Source organism: Schistocerca piceifrons, chromosome X, assembly GCF_021461385.2.
Source record: "Schistocerca piceifrons isolate TAMUIC-IGC-003096 chromosome X, iqSchPice1.1, whole genome shotgun sequence".
NCBI classification, from domain to species: Eukaryota; Metazoa; Arthropoda; class Insecta; order Orthoptera; family Acrididae; genus Schistocerca; species Schistocerca piceifrons.
Window position 1 is genome coordinate 168,721,185 of NC_060149.1, and position 16,708 is coordinate 168,737,892.

General features: G+C 47.5%; 1 protein-coding gene across 1 annotated transcript in view; it reads right to left on the minus strand.

Annotated features, from left to right (window-relative positions):
* LOC124723191 (protein unc-50 homolog A) overlaps positions 1–16,708 on the minus strand; it is a 92,243-nt gene that overhangs the window by 57,133 nt on the left and 18,402 nt on the right. Inside the window, exon 3 of the mRNA XM_047248381.1 lies at positions 3,051–3,116. Within this exon, the coding sequence (XP_047104337.1) occupies positions 3,051–3,116 (66 nt within the window). The remainder of the gene's footprint in view (positions 1–3,050; positions 3,117–16,708) is intronic.

Sequence of the window (16,708 nt, forward strand, 5' to 3'; positions counted from 1 at the left end):
CTACTATGCAGTTACTTGGTATGGGTCTGGGGTGAACTTTTTTAATTCAATGTTGCTCTTAATCAAAGAGTTTCTTTAAAAAACATATGATTTTTCTATGATGTTTTTAATCTTTTCTTGTTAACTTTAAATGCAGTTTCACCCTGTGAATTTACAATTGGTCTAATAAGTGTGTTAGCATTGTGAATTGTGGGCTGTGATCTGAATACTGATGCTTGTGGGTTCACATCACTACAAGACCATTTCTTATACAGTCAACATAAAATTGTTACACTCTAGTGGCACGTAGGGCCAGAAATGCCCCTTTTGTATGTCCAGACACGTCAGTGTTACCCCATACTCAGCTTGTACAAAACTTTCAACAAAGTGGAAATGTGCAAGGAAGATCTGGTATCCTCATCAATATAAAAGGGTGCAATATGAGCACGTGTGAGAGTTCAAACGGGGCAGAATGATTGGTCTCCTGGGAATGAGCTTGCCATACTGTGACATTATGGCTCACACAGGGCATGTTGCTGTGAAAGTAATGCTTGCGTGAAACCAGTGGACAGAGGAAGGTCGTACTCAGCGACGAGCGGGTACTCGATCATGTAATGTGACTACAGCTCAGGACGACAGCCATCTTGTCCACATGATGCTAACTGATGAAACAGCTTCATCCATAGCACTGACTTGACATGGAGTGCTGCAATGGGTGTCGACATGTCTGCATTTATGGTTCAATGCCTTCTGCTGAGGACTTGACTGGTGACACACATGCCATTGCATTAGCTTCCAATGTTCCGAAACCACCAATTCATTTGTCTGCTAAGCACATGTAAACGCCATCACTGGCATGTTGAGTACGAAAATTTAGTGTTTTCGAATGTGTTCCACTTTAACTTGTCCTACAGTGATGGTAGCATGTGTGTAGATGTTATCATGGTGCCACATATCTGGCAGACTGCACTGCTGAGTGGTATAATTGACAAATGACAAATGTGGCGGTTTGGAGTACCACTGGCTACAACATGTGATCCCACTTCCTACGTACTAAGGGCAATCTGAACAGCAACCACTACATCAGAGGTGCCTTAGAGCCCGATGCACTGCCCCTCCTGCAGGCAGCTTCACATACCATATTGCAACATGTTAAAAGATACTTGTGATTTTTGTATTTCTTTCTGAACTGCTTCCTGAATTTTGCGTGTTGCAATTGTGCTATAAATTTAATCAGATACAGCAAAAGAAGTAATTACAGTTACATCAGTAATAAGCATGTGAGCAGTTCGTTTGGAAGATGAATGTTATATATTGTGTTTGAGGCCTTTGCTAAGCTAACTCTTGGTTGATGATGTGAATGTCTGTGATGTTAACTACTGGATAAAATTTTGTTTTCACTTTGTCCTACACTTTCTTTCCTATTGTGTGAGCTCCTGGAGATTATTCACATTTTTAGTTGTGAACTGATTGAATATCTTGCACTTTTTCAATCATATTAGTAGATTGTCCATACAGCAGTCTGTGGAGCCTAAAACTTAATTTGAACTGTACTTTGTGTAAGTGTTGATTTCAAACACACTTTTTTTTTGAATACAAGGAACTGATTTTGAATTTTATCCATGAGGAAGCTACTTCACTGTGATGTTATATGCAACAGAAAGATTCACAGTTCATACATAAATTACACGTTTCTAGTAAAAACCTGCTTATTTTCAACCATAATATTGTGTATGTTCTACAATAACTTTGGTAATTTCTTTTAGAAACACATTATAACCTTGTAAAATACAGGTTTCTGTCACACTGACATCACAATTTAGGTCCCTCAGTAGACAACTAAAGCCCTAAAGATGAACCTGGTCCTCAAAGTGAACAATGACAATTAAAAGATGCTATTTAAAGACAGCAGACATTTTATTATTAAGTTTTTTATTAATTTCTTTGCTGTCACATAAAAAGCTGTAATTTCATGTTTTGCCCATTTGATCATTGTCAATTGCTTTCACTATTTGTATTCAACCAGAACAATGTGTTAATAAAAGACATCTTTCTTTATAAATGTAAATAATATATGGCCTCAATGACTTCCGCAATGACATATAAAGTTTCTCATTAAAGAATCATTCTTCAGTTTTTTTGGTTTTACATGTGTGATAAAATCCCCCACCATTATCTCCTACTGGGATTTGCCATAGTTTAACAGTTTTTTTAACTCTTCACAGAAATCTTTGACCCCTCATAAGAATTTGAGCATGCTGGTGTATAGACTGACATGATTTTCTTGGAATATCTTATTTACTTTAAAAAGAGCTTTGCTATTCTCTCTTGGATTCCTTCAATATCAATAAAACTGTTTCTTTTATTTTATCATTTACAAATAACACTAACTCTGGATTTCAGACATGTTCTGTTTCTCAGTACAGCAAAATACTTTCTCTTTTTAATTTGATTTCGTCTTCATTATACCACTGCTTTCCTGATGACCTTAACATATCTCATTTGATGCTATGTAACTCTTCTTTCAACACCACTGACCTATCTCCAGATCCCAAAGTTCCACAATTTGTCGTCCCTGAATAAGAGGTCATAAAAGCAGTTTTGTGTCTAAGGGTTATGTAGTGCTTCATTTAGCCAAAACTGGTGCAGAAATATCTGGTGTGCCCTATGGACTAAAGCCATTGTCCAAGTTTACTATGCCCAATAGTCTTTCACCCAGGTAAGAATACTGACATCCCATGAGTTCACATATGGCAGTAAGGCCTAGAACAATTCTACCCAACGCAGCTTATCATGCAAGGGTCCAGCGAGTTTGGTGAGACACGTGAATCGTGCTACATATATATGTAAAGATACGTTCACAGCAGTCCAATTTTGTTATTTAGCTGCCAGTCTGTCTTTGTGGGACACACAACACATTTACATTTATTAAACTGCATTAACACAAGATTGTTGTGGATGCCACCCATTCTGAAATATAATGCATTTACATGGAAAAAACCTCAGCGTAAAATGTTACCTTTAAAATATTTCTGTTATATTAGATTTTCTTAAGATTCAAGGGTACATACCACACAACCAAAACATCAGGAGAACAAGAAATGCTGGATCATCCCTTGCAAACTGTGATTTTGTTTCTGAAATGATAAATGCCTAAATTAATAAATAGTAATAAAGATTCCAAGAATATTCACAACAGTCAAATAAACCAAAAATATTTTCTCACTTCCATCATAATGATTACCAGTGAGAAGAAAGATTGAAATCACCACAACAATTAATATGCTTCACATTTTCATCAGAAGCCACTCTTCAAATTCCACAAACGTCAGACACATTGTTAAATTTTCAGGAACTAAAATTTTGATTATGTCAACAATAATTAAGTAATAACATTATCAGAAGCAAGCAAAGGTCAAGTAGTTCACATTGGATTTGAGCCTATGTCTCTATGCACAATTACCTGGACTTTCATTCTGTTTCTTGGTGGAAATGCTGCAAATTAAACATGAAGCACCCAAAAGGGGGAAGATGAAACAAAGTGAAACCTTATATGTTGAAAGGGCATATGATGTTATTTCAACAACTAGAATAATGACTCAAATTTACAAATAACTTGGCAGTATGAGACCACTTAGTACAAAATGTTAAAATGTTGCAAACCCCCCCCCCCCAACCCCAGGGCTGAATGAATGCACGGATTGAGTTGGAAAGGGTGTCATAAAGCTGTTGAATTCTCATCTGAGGCAATCTGGTCAACAACTGCTGTAATTTGTCCTTCATATCCTGGATACGGGCTCTGGGACATCGTCCCACATGTATTGCATTGGGGACAGATCAGAGGATCTTGCTGGCCAACGGAGTACCTCAAGAGCACACAGACAGTTCATACTGACATGTACTTTGTGTGCATGAACATCATCCTGTTGAAAAAGGCACCACAATACTGTCACACCAGAGGTAACACACGAGGACTGAGGATATCCATGACATATCACTGTGCTGTCACAGTTCCCTCAATCACTACCAGCCATAACCTGAAGTCATATCCTACAGCTCCACACACCATGATGCCAGGAGTATTACCACAGTGCCTCTTCAAAATGTTGGAAGAATGGGAACTCTATCCAGGTCACTGTCACACATGCTAACCATGGTGATCTGTGTTGGTGCAGAACCAAAATATTCATTGCTGAGCACAATGCAATATCATTCATCAGCAGTCCACGTTTACTGGTCATGACACCATTCCTAACAACCATTCGTATGGGGGGGGAGAGGGCGGCAGGGGGGGGGGGTCAGCATAAGTTTTTCTTGAATATCTCAAAATCTGCACTTCTAGCAAACATGTTCCCATAACAAATTTAAAGTACATTAAATTTTCCACAAAAGGGTTTCTATTCATTTTTTCTCTAGGAGTAATAGTTCCCACATTACAGGGGATGGGAAAATTGCAGATTATTAAAAAAAGTGTTTTAATGGTTTAATTTAATGTTTATTGATAAGTGAAAGAGGTGAACAAACACTAAATGTGTGTGAAACATCTAAGTGCATCAGAACCTATTAAGGGAGAACCTATATTCTGGCTGTGTGACAAGTTGGATGGAGGAGGCATAGGGTGGTGGCTGAAAGGTAGATGCACGAGGGAAGGCTGTGGTCATGCAATACCCTCCTCTGTAGATATGTGAACTGAAGAGCGAGCAGGTGAGTCCCCACACACTAACCCACTACATCACAAAAGTCACAAAGTTACGCCAAGCCTTCCGCAACTTGCCTTATGAATCACTGGTGATGCAGTGTACAGATATGCCCTGGGGTGTTTATTTTCCACAAAGTGCATTTACACTACACTGAATACAGATATGAATTACTAATAATGCCAACATAATAAATGCATATGGACAGATTCTATGCAAGTTTCTGCATATTATTCTACACTGCTAGAGGGAAATTGATTCTTGGTCATCCTGTACGGCAGCTGTAGCATTCTTCCAGGAAAGGAAACACCCCACCAAAACCCTACTTGCTTTTAAGTTTAGAGAGAGGCTGTACTTCCCTACCATATACTGTCCAGTTTTCTCATATGAGTAGACAAAATAACTTCATACTTTCAAGGCAAGCAATGGAGTCAACTTGATGATGCACAGCAAACAGCAGAATTAGTCCATAAATTTGTAAATTAGATAAACTATCTTATAACTCTCTAAGAAATTTGTTTCCAACTCCAGCCAGTCAGGTTTTGAAAAGGAAACACACGTGAAAGAAACCATGGTTAGGTGGTGGTTGTTGGGATGTTTAAGGGGGACTAAACAGCTAAGGTCATCAGTCCCCCATTCCAAAAACAGGCGAGACAAAAATTTGCGGAGCAGGTAAAACCCCAAGGGGAAGGAGACTCCCTCCCAGGCACTGAAAGAACACAAATGCGGCAGCGAACACTACAGACAAGAAGAGTACAGATGAACACCAGACAGAAAGAAACAGAAGAAAAGAAGATGGCCGGAGACTGGTTGACTGACCACGAGAACAAAAAAAGGGAAAGAGTCAACCATCCGACTACACACTAAAATCTGCAACCAAATATGAGAGACTCGAGGACAAGAGACACAGAAAGGGAAAGGTGCAGGACCTCCCTAAATGGAACCATAAAAAGGACTACCATAGATAAAATTTAAAACGTCGTCAGCCATGGAGGCATCGTCGCATAAAACCAAAGGCAAAGTGCCCGGGAGATTAAAAGACTGCCGGAGGGTGCGCAGTCGGGGACACTCCAACAAAATGTGGGCGACCGTCAGCCGGGACCCACACCGACATAGGGGGCGATCCTCCTGACGCAAAAGATGGCCGTGCGTCAGGTAGGTATGGCCGATGCGGAGCCGACACAGGATGACAGAGTCCCTGCGAAAGCCCGCAGGGAGGACCGCTGCACATTGGTCGTCTCCTTAACAGCCCGCAGTTTATTCGGGGATGTCAGGCCACGCCACTCATCAGGCCACATCCCAAGCACCTTACGGCACAACACCAACTGCTGATCACGAGCCGGGAGGCCGATCTCCAAAGCTGGGGCGTCGATCGCCCCTTTGGCCAGCCTGTCGACATGTTTGTTCCCCGGGATGCCAACATGACCTGGCGTCCAAACAAAGACCACCGAACGACCAAAGCGGGTAATGGCGGAAACAGACTCCCTAATAGAGGATGCCAGAGGAGAAGAGGGATAGCAGCGGTCGATGGCCTGGAGGCTGCTCAGGGAGTCACTGCAGATGACGATGGACGTACCTGAGCAGGAACGCCTATGCTCAAGAGTGTGCAATATGGCCACCAGCTCTGCAGTAAAAATACTGCAGCCAGCCGGCAAGGAGCACTGTTCAACATGGGCAGCATGAGCAAAATCGTAGGCAGTGTGACCATCAACCAGGAAACCATCAGTGTAGACAGTCTCACAGCCCGAAAATGAGGCGAGGAGCGCAAGAAAACGGCGACGGAGGGCCACAGGCGGAACCGAGTCCTTGGGTCCCTGTGCCAGGTCCAGACGGACGGAAGGCCGGGGCAAACACCAGGGAGGCATAGGTGCACGGACCCGGAAGGGAGGCAGAAGAGGGAATGACCCCAGTTCTGACAGCAGGGACTGGATGCGGACAGCTATGGAAAGCCCAGACCGAGGTCGCCGTTCGGGCAGATGGAGGACCATGGCAGGGAAAAGCAGGCGATGAATGGGATGGCCCGGCGAGCAATGCACGTGGACAGCATAGTCGGCGAGCAGTCGATGGCGGCGAATCCGCAGCGGGGGAACCCCGGCCTCCACCAGTAAACTATCCACGGGGCTCATACGGAAAGCGCCAGTTGCAAGCCGAACCCCACAGTGGTGTATGGGGTCCGACAACGTCAACACTGAGGGTGATGCAGACCCATAGGCCAGGCTCCTATAATCAAGCCTGGACCGCACAAGGGCTCTGTACAATCGCAACAGCGTGCAGCGATCTGCACTCCAACACTTGTGGCTCAGGCAGCGGAGGGCGTTGAGATGCCGCCAGCACTTTTGCTTCAGCTGAGTAATATGAGGAACCCATGTGAGCCGGGCATCAAGACGAGTCCTAAGAAGCAGCTAGTGTCCACCACTTCAAGGAGGTGGCCATCGAGGTAAAGTTCAGGATGAGGGTGGACCATCCGACACCTGCAGAAGTGCATAACTTAAGTCTTGGCTGCAGAGAACTGAAAACCAAGAGTCAGAGCCCATGATGCTGCCTTGCGAACAGCGACTTGCAGCCTGCGTTCGGCAACGCCCGTAGTCATTGAAGTAAATGAGATGCAGAAGTCGTCGGCATACAAAGAAGGAGACACCGAAGACCCCACGACTGCAGCCAGACCATTAATGGCCACTAGAAATAAGGAGACGCTCAACACCGAGCCCTGCGGGACCCCATTTTCCTGTATATAAGATGAACTAGAGGCGGCACCGACTTACACCCACAAAGAGCGGCGCAATAAAAAGGTTTGAAGAAAAGCCGGGAGCCGACCACGAAGACCCCACTCATGCAACGTAGCAAGGATGTAATGCCTCCATGTTGTGTCGTACGCCTTCCGCAGGTAAAAAATACAGCAACGAGATGCTGACGTCGGGTAAAGGCCGTACAGATAGCAAATTCCAGCCGCACCAAATTGTCCGCAGCAGACCGGCCCCGACGGAAGCCACCCTGGGATGGAGCGAGGAGACCGCGCGACTCAAGGACCCAACACAAACGCCGCCCCACCATACGTTCGAGCAATTTGCACAAAACGTTGGTGAGGGTAATGGGATGATAGCTGTCCACCGCCAGTGGGTCCGCACCGGGCTTCAAGATGGGGACAATAACACCCTCTCGCCATTGCGACGGGAACAAGCCCTCGCTCCAAATCCGGTTAAAGATGATGAGGATGTGTCTCTGGCAGTCCCTGGAGAGATGCTTCAGCATCTGCATGTGGATGCAGTCTGGTCCTGGTGCTGTATCAGGGCAATCGGCGAGGGCAGCAAGGAATTCCCTCTCGCTGAAAGGAGCATTGTATTTTTCAGAACGACGCGTGTGGAATGATAATGGCGTCTGCTCAGCTCGCTCCTTTAGAGAGCGAAAGGCGGGGGAGGGGGGGGGGGGGGGTTAGCTGCAGTCACAGAGCTCTTAGCAAAGTGCGCGGCAAGGTGTTCAGCAATGGTGGCAGCGTCCGTGCAGACAGCGGCGTCCAAGGAGATCCCAGGGACACCCATAGGGGTCTGGTATCCATAAATCCACCGGATCCGGGACCACACGAGCGAGGGCGAGATACGGGAGCCCAAGGATGAGACATACCTCTCCCAGCACTCCTGCTTACGCCGTGCAATAAGACGACGGGCCAAGGCACGGAGCCTCTTAAAGGCGATGAGGGTCTCTAGAGACGGGTGCCACCTATGACGCTGGAGAGCACGCCTACGGTTGCGAATAGCCTCAGCAATCTCCAGCGACCACCAGGGTACAGTCTTCCTCCGAGGAAGTCCAGAAGAGCGGGGGATGGCAGCCTCAGCCGCCGAAATGATTGACGTGGTTAAGACACGGACCACCTTGTCAATGTCACCCTGTGGGGGAGACTCAATGGTTGCAGCAGAAGTAAAAGCCGGCCAGTCAGCCCTGTGGAGAGCCCAGCGGGGCAGGCGCCCAGATGAATGACGCTGGGGCAGTGACAATTAGATGGTAAAATGGTCACTACCACACAGGTCAGGATGCACTCTCCAGTGGAGGGATGGGACAAGTCCGGGGCTGCAAAGAGAGAGATCGATGGCCGAGAACGAGCCATGGCCCACACTGAAATGCGTGGGAGCACCGGTATTCAAGAGGCTAAGATTGAGCTGAGCCAACACATGTTCCACGGCATGACCGCGGTCATCGGAGACAGTCCCACCCCATAGAGGGTTGTGGGCATTGAAATCGCCCAGTAACAAGAAAGGTGGCGGCAATTGGGCTATCAGTGCAGCCAGGACATGCAGCGCGACATCACCATCCGGTGGAAGGTAAAGACTGCAGATGGTAATAGCCTGTGGCATCCACACCCTAACAGCGACAGCCTCTAAAGCTGTTTGTAGAGGGACAGACTCGCTGTGAAGAGAGTTAAGGACATAGATGCAGACGCCACCAGACACCCTTTCATAAGCTGCTCGGTTCTTATAATAACCCCGATAGCCACGGAGGGCGGGGGTTCGCATTGCTGGAAACCAAGTTTCCTGAAGAGCAATGCAGAAGAAAGGGTGAAGGCTGATAAGTTGTCGGAGCTCAGCTAGATGATGGAAGAAACCACTGCAGTTCCACTGGAGGATGGTATTGGCCATGGCTGAGAAAGACGTGACGGGACTGGGAAGGCAGATTACGCAGCTGGGTCACCTGCTGCCTCCAATTGAGCACCTGTGCTAGTGCTTTCCATGGCGTTGGAGGGACTGGCAAGATCGAGGTCCTCAGCAGACGCCAGAATCTCCACCTCATCCTCAGATGCAGAGCTTGTAGGAAGCGGTGGGATGGGTGCCACCGCAATGTCGTTACCCTTGGGGACTTTCTTCTTCTTCTGCTTCTCTCGCTGTGCCTTCGGTGGTTCAGGCTGGGAGGGCGTCACTGGGTCAGTCTCAGGGACAGACGACGACCGTGTGTCCCTACGACCAGGGACCAGCGCTTGTTTGAGCCACTTGTGGCTGTCGGCTTTGGTACCGGTCGGAACTTGCGAATGGAGGTCCCCAAGGGACCCCTCCCTGGCGAGAGGAGCCAAAGAAGTCTTACGCTTCTCCGGCTGGGAAGGGGGAACTGATGTCCCAGATGGTTGGGGGGGGGGGGGGGCGTTGCTCCTGAAGGAGATGGAGCAGGAGCAACAGGGAGTGTAGTGCCCCCCACCATCAAGGGGGCAGGTGTGGTTCTCTGGCTCTGAGAGCTAACGGTGTGTGGTGCAGCTATAGGAACTGTAACAGGAGCGACAGTGGCGGCATAAGTGGACGTCATTCGTACTGGATGCAGTCGTTCAAACTTACGCTTAGCCTCAGTGTAGGTCAGCCTATCCAGGGTCTTGTATTCCATTAGTTTCCGCTCCTTCTGGAGAATCTTACAGTCCGGCGAGCAAGGGGGATGGTGCTCCCCGCAGTTGACACAGATGGGAGGCGGAGCACATGGAGTATCAGGATGGGACGGTCGACCACAATCACGACAAATGAGGCTGGAAGCACAGCGAGAAGACATATGGTCGAACTTCCAACACTTGAAGCACCGCATCGGGGGAGGGATATAGGGCTTGACATCACAACGGTATACCATCACCTTGACCTTCTCAGTTAACGTGTCACCCTCGAAGGCCAAGATGAAGGCATCAGTTGCAACTTGGTGATCCCTCGGACCCCGGTGGACGCGCCGGACGAAATGGACCCCTCGTCGCTCTAAGTTGGCGCGCAGCTCGTCATCGGACTGTAAAAGGAGATCTCGGTGAAAAATAATTCCCTGGACCATATTTAAGCTTTTATGTGGGGTGATAGTAACAGAAACATCCCCCAGCTTCGTGCAAGCGAGCAAGGCTCGTGACTGGGCAGAGGATGCTGTTTTTATTAAGACTGACCCTGACCGCATCTTGGACAAGCCCTCCACCACCCCGAACTTGTCCTATAAATGTTCGACAAAGAACTGAGGCTTCACAGACACAAACAATTCCCCATCAGCTCTGGTACAGACGAGATACCTGGGCGAATACCTGTCGCTCTCATTCATAGCCTTTCGTTCCTCCCATGGTGTGGCGAGGGAGGGGAACGATTTGCGGTCATAAACATTACCTTTAAAATGGGCCCTCAAACGCTTAGAGACTGCTGGTGGCTGGCCACCAGCAAGAGAAGATGTTCCACGCTTCATTGCGTGTCATCCACCCTGATGCCACCTACTCCGACCAAGAGCCCTCCCCACGGGCGCCACCCAGCCACAGCAAAGGCCACCTGGCAGCATGACCATTGCCGGGAGTCCCGATGCCCCAGGGAGATGGGCATCTACGCCTTGGTATACGTGGGGAGTTAACGGCGCAGGCATCAGTAGAGCGATCCCTGTGTTGTCAGGGGGCTACAACTAACAGGGTACATGGCGGCCCCACCACAACGGACTGGCTACCATGCTGGATGTTAGGTGACATGTGGTCCATGGTCGCCGTCAGTGCAGAAAGTGGCCCTGCACATTGCTTGGCAGAAAGTGCACGCAGGAGCGTATCCATGCCCAAGAGATGTAGAGCGGGCAGGACTGCAAAGCACCGACAAATAAACTGGCGAAAGTTCTCAACGCAAGATGGACACAATGCACCAAGTAAGGCGCCCTTCCCCAATCGGCTCGCTCTTCGGAAAAATTTTGAGATATGGAGGTCAAACCCGACAGGGGACCATCACATAAGGCCGAAACATTTGAGACTCCTTTTAGTCGCCTCTTACGACAAGCAGGAATACCGCGGGCCTATTCTTACCCCGAACCCGCAGGGGGTAACCCTGGTTATTACAGTTACCAAGAGAGGTGCATCAAAATCACCTAACGTCAATGCATTAACGCATTTGTATACAATTATGCTGACTGTTAATCTGGATGGTAAATTAACTGGAAAGTTATTTACTGCACCACAAGAAGTTGGAGGTGTGTGATCTTGCAAGGGCAGTAGGGAATATTTACTTTACAGTAAACAAGAGTGGGAAAATGGGTGTGAGAAAATTACAACTATGTTACAAGCACTGCTTTTGGTGACAGCTGGTCAGAGTAAATTGCTTTTGCTTTATTCTTGGTCTGTGTATAAAAATCATACTCCTTTAGAGCAAACCATACCTCCTGAAAAGTAAGTGTCATTGAACCACTCAACAAATTCAGCCGCTGGATGTTTGTTTTTCCCATGCGTATAAAACATTATCACACAATCTGCAGTCAGTTTCATGATAAGCGCCATGACAGACTTCTGCATTTGGTTGCATGCCATCACATTCTGAATGCATTCTATAAGAGTGGATATCTGGCTGAACCTCCTGCATGGTTTGCAACTCTTCAGAAGTTCGTCTTCAACCTCGATGGTAAAAACCTCTTTGATCACTGAGGCGCACCATTTCTCATTCAGTACTCATGGTGCAAGTTAATAGTTTGCTTTGAAAATTTCTTGAATGTTGACAATGTCCATTTTGTGAAATGTTATACATAACATCCCACAGAAGGTTGATATCTGCACCTGCCAGTCATTCACTCTCCTGATGCAGACAGTGAGCCATCAGCAGCAAATACTTTTACTGCCATAGCTGTTAACCCACCATATTCAAGTGAGCCTTACTAAAGATTGAAATTGGGATCTCACACTCAAGGGGTTCTTTGTAAGTATGTTTTCACAAGACATACTACGTGATCAAAAGTATACGGACACCACCAAAACATATATTTTTCATATTAGGTGCATTGTGCTGCCACCTACTGCCAGGTATTCCATATCATTGACCTCAGTAGTCATTAGACATTGTGAGAGAGCAGAATGGAGAGCTCCATGGAACTCGCGGACTTCGAACATGGTCAGGTGATTGGGTGTCACTTGTTTCATACATCTGTATGTGATATTTCCACACTCCTAAACATCCCTAGGTCCATTGTTTCTGATGTGATAGTGAAGTGGAAATGTGAAGGGACACATACAGCACAGAAGCATAGAGGCCGACCTTGTCTATTGACTGACTAAGATCACCGACAGTTGAAGAGAGTCATTATGTGTAATAGGCAGACATCTATCCATACCATCACACAGGAATTCTAAACTGCATCAGGATCCACTGCAAGTACTATGACAGTTAGGTGGGAGGTGAGAAAACTTGGATTTCATGGTCGAGCGGCTGCTCATAACCCACACATCACACTAGTAAATGCCAAGCAACGCCTCGCTAGGTGTAAGGAGTGTAAATATTGGATGACTGAACAGTGGAAAAACTGTTGAGTGGAGTGACAAATCATGGGACACAATGTGGCAATCTGATACCAGGGTGTGGGTATGGCGAATACCTGGTGAACGTCATCTGCCACCGTATGTAGTGCCAACAGTAAATTTTGGAGGTAGGTAGGTAGGTAGGTAGGTTGGTTTAAAATAGGGAGGAAGGGATCAAACAGCTAGGTCATCGGTCCCTTGTTCCGAATAAAACAATTCCATGAGGGTGAGAATAAAACAAGCAAGACTGACAACACAAAATGGAGAGAAAGGAAAAACCACAAGAACGACCGAAGGGCAACAAACACTTAATGGAAAAAAGGGGAGAAGAAAACCACAGAAACGCAAGAAACAGGTACAAGAGATTAAAACGGCAAAACAGATTACCATGGCTGGCTGAACATAGAGAATAAAAAGGAGAAGCCAGCCACTCTACAACACATTAAAACCTCCACCCTAAAAGCACTAGGGTTGAGGACACAGAGGGACAAAGGACATGTGCTGAAATTTAGATCACATGATAAAAACCACCCTCATGAATAAAACGTACAACTAAATCAGCTGATGAAGCATTGTCAGATAAAATTAGCGGCAACGAGTCCAGTAACCGAAGATTTCGTTGCACGGCAGTCAAAGTGGGACAGTGCACCAGAATATGGGCCACTGTCAACCAGGTGCTGCACCGACACTGAGGCGGGTCTCCATGGTGCAGGAGGTAACCGTGGGTCACCCAAGCGTGGCCAATGCGGAGCCAGCAGAGACCCACAGAGTGCCAGTGAGAGGCTCGCATGGAGGACTGCCACACATTCATAGTCTCCTTAATGGCACGCAATTTGCTATGTGTACTGAGACTACGCCACTCTGTCTCCCAAAGCCAAAAAACCTGGTGACGTAAAAACGAATGCAGGTCAGTTATTGGAATGCCGATCTCCATAAGTGGTTTCCGTGTAGCCTGTTTGGCCAGCCTGTCGGCAAGTTCATTTCCTGAGATTCTGACATATCCTGGGGTCCACACAAACACCACTGAATGACCAGACCATTCCAGGGCATAGATGAACTCCTGGTTGGTCACTACCAAAGGATGACGAGGGTAGCACTGGTCGATAGTTTGTAGGATGCTCAAGGAGTCAGCACACAGAAGAAACGACTGCCCAGGGCATGAACGGATGTGCTCAAGAGCACGAGATACAGCCACCAGCTCTGCAGTGAGAACTCTGCAGCCATCAGGCAAGGACTGCTGTTCAATATGTCCTCCACGGACATATGCGAAGCCGACATGACCGTCAGCCATCGAGTCATCGGTGTAAATCACTTCATGGCCTCAGTACATGTCAAGAATCAAGATGAAGTGACAGCGGAGAGCATAGGGGTGAACTGAGTCCTTTGGGCCATGTGAAAGGTCCAGGCAAAGCCGTGGGCTAGGAGTACACCATGGAGGTGTATGTGATTGGACCTCAAATACAGGTGGTAAAAGCAATGACTCCACTTCAGATAGAAGGGATCGGAAGCAAACTGCAATTGCAAGCTTTGACCTGGGCTGCCAATGTGGGATATGAACTGCCATGGATGGGAAAAGGAGACGGTAATTTGGATGCACAGGAGAACTACGAACATGTGCAACACAACTGGTGAGCAGTTGAACACGCCTGACGTGCAATGGACGAACTCAAGCCTCCACAATGATGCTGGCCGCCAGTCTTGTCGTAAAAGCTCCTGTCGCTAGCTGAATGCCACAGTGGTACACTGGGTCGAGTAAACGCAATGCTGAGGGCGCCGCCAAACCATAAACCACACTCCCATAGTCCTGAGATTGAAAAAGGGCTCTGTATAGCTGCTGCAATGTAGACCGATCTGCACCCCAGTTGGTGTTGCTCAGGCAGCAGAAGGCACTGAGGTGCTGCCAGCACTTCTGCTTAAGCTGACAAAGGTGAGGAAGCCGAGTCAATCGGGCGTCGAAAACCAGTCCTAAAAATTAATACGTCTCCACTAAAGTGAGGGGATCATCAATAAGGTAAAGTTCTGGTTTCGGATGAATGGTACGGCGCCAACAGAAGTACATAATACACGACTTTGCGGCCAAAAGATGAAAGCCATGGGCTAGAGCCCATGACTGTGCATTGTCGATGGCTCCCTGTAGGTGCCGCTCAGCAACATCAGTACTGGTGGAGCAGTACGAAATGCAAAAGTCGTCTTCATACAGAGAGGGTGAGACGGACGACCCTACAGCTGCTGCTAGATCATTAATGGCCACTAGAAATAGAGATACACTCAATACAGACCCCTGTGGGACACCATTCTCCTGCATATGGGGGGAACTATGGGAGGCACCAACTTGGACACAGAAAGTATGAAGCGACAGGAAATTCTGGATAAAAATTGAGAGCGGCCCTCGGATACCCCACTTGTATATTGTGCCAAGGAGATGATGTCACCAGATGGTGTCATACGCTTTTTGTAAAGCGAAAAAAGACTGCAACAAGGTGTTGGCATCTGGAAAAGGCTGTTCGGATGGCAGACTCGAGGGACGCAGTATTATCAGTGGTAGAGTGACCCAGGTGGAAGCCGCCCTGACACAGAGCCAGTAGGCCACATGACTCCAGGACCCAACCCAACCACCGACACACCATACATTCCAGCAGCTTACAAAGAACATTGGTGAGGCTGATGGGCTGATAGCTATCCACATCAAGCTGGTTTTTACCGGATTTGAGCACTGGTATGATGGTGCTCTCCCACCAGTGCGATGGAAAGATGCCATCGCACCAGATCCAGTTGAAGATGAAGAGGAGATGTTGCTTGTAGGCAGATGAGAGATGTTGAATCATCTAACTGTGGATCCGATCTGCCCCAGGATCTGAGTCGGGGTAATATGCAAGGGCTCGGAGGAGTTCCCACACTGTAAATGGGGCATTATAAGGCTCAGTGTGGTGTGTAGTGAATGAGAGGACTTTCTCTTCCATCCACCATTTGAGACGGCAAAAGGCAGGGGGGTAATTCTCCGATGCAGAAGCACAAGCATAGTGCTCAGCAAAGTGCTCGGCAATAGTGTGTGCATCGGTAGATAACACGCCATCTATGTTAACACCAGGAACACCTCTTGGGGTTTGATCTTTGCCCAGACTTGAGAAGATGACGTATGGCACCCAATGGCCGACACGTACCTCTCCCAACACTCCTGTTTCCGTCTTTTGATAAGCTGGCGAATGCAGGCACGGAGCCATTTAATGGCTATGAGGTGCTCCAGGGAAGGGTGCCACTTATGCCACTATAGAGCTTGCTGATGCTCCTTAATTGCCTCAGCGACTTCTGGCGACCACCAAGGGGCTGTCTTTTGCCAGGGCACCCTAAAGAATGAGGGACTGCGTTTTACGCTGCAGAAATGATCGTTGTAGTTACCTGCTCAACCACCACATTGATGTTACCATGTGGGGGAGAATCAACAGTGACAGTAGAATTGAAAGCTTCCTAGTCTCCCTTGTTTTCAGCCCATCCGGGCAGGTGTGCATGGGCCTGACACTGGGGCAGTGGCAGGAAGATGCAGGAGTGGTCACTACCACACAGGTCATCATGTGCTCTCCAGTGGACAGGTGGGAGAAAGCCAGGATTGCAAACCGAGAGAGATCAATGGCTGAATATGTACCATGAGCCACACTGAAATGCGTGGCGGCCCCAGTATTTAAGAGGCAGAGATCGAACTGATGTTTCGACATCTCTGCTTCGACCAGCAAGAATGGTGCCACCCCACAAGGGGTTATGGGCATTAAAATCTCCCAAAAGTAGGAATGGTTTA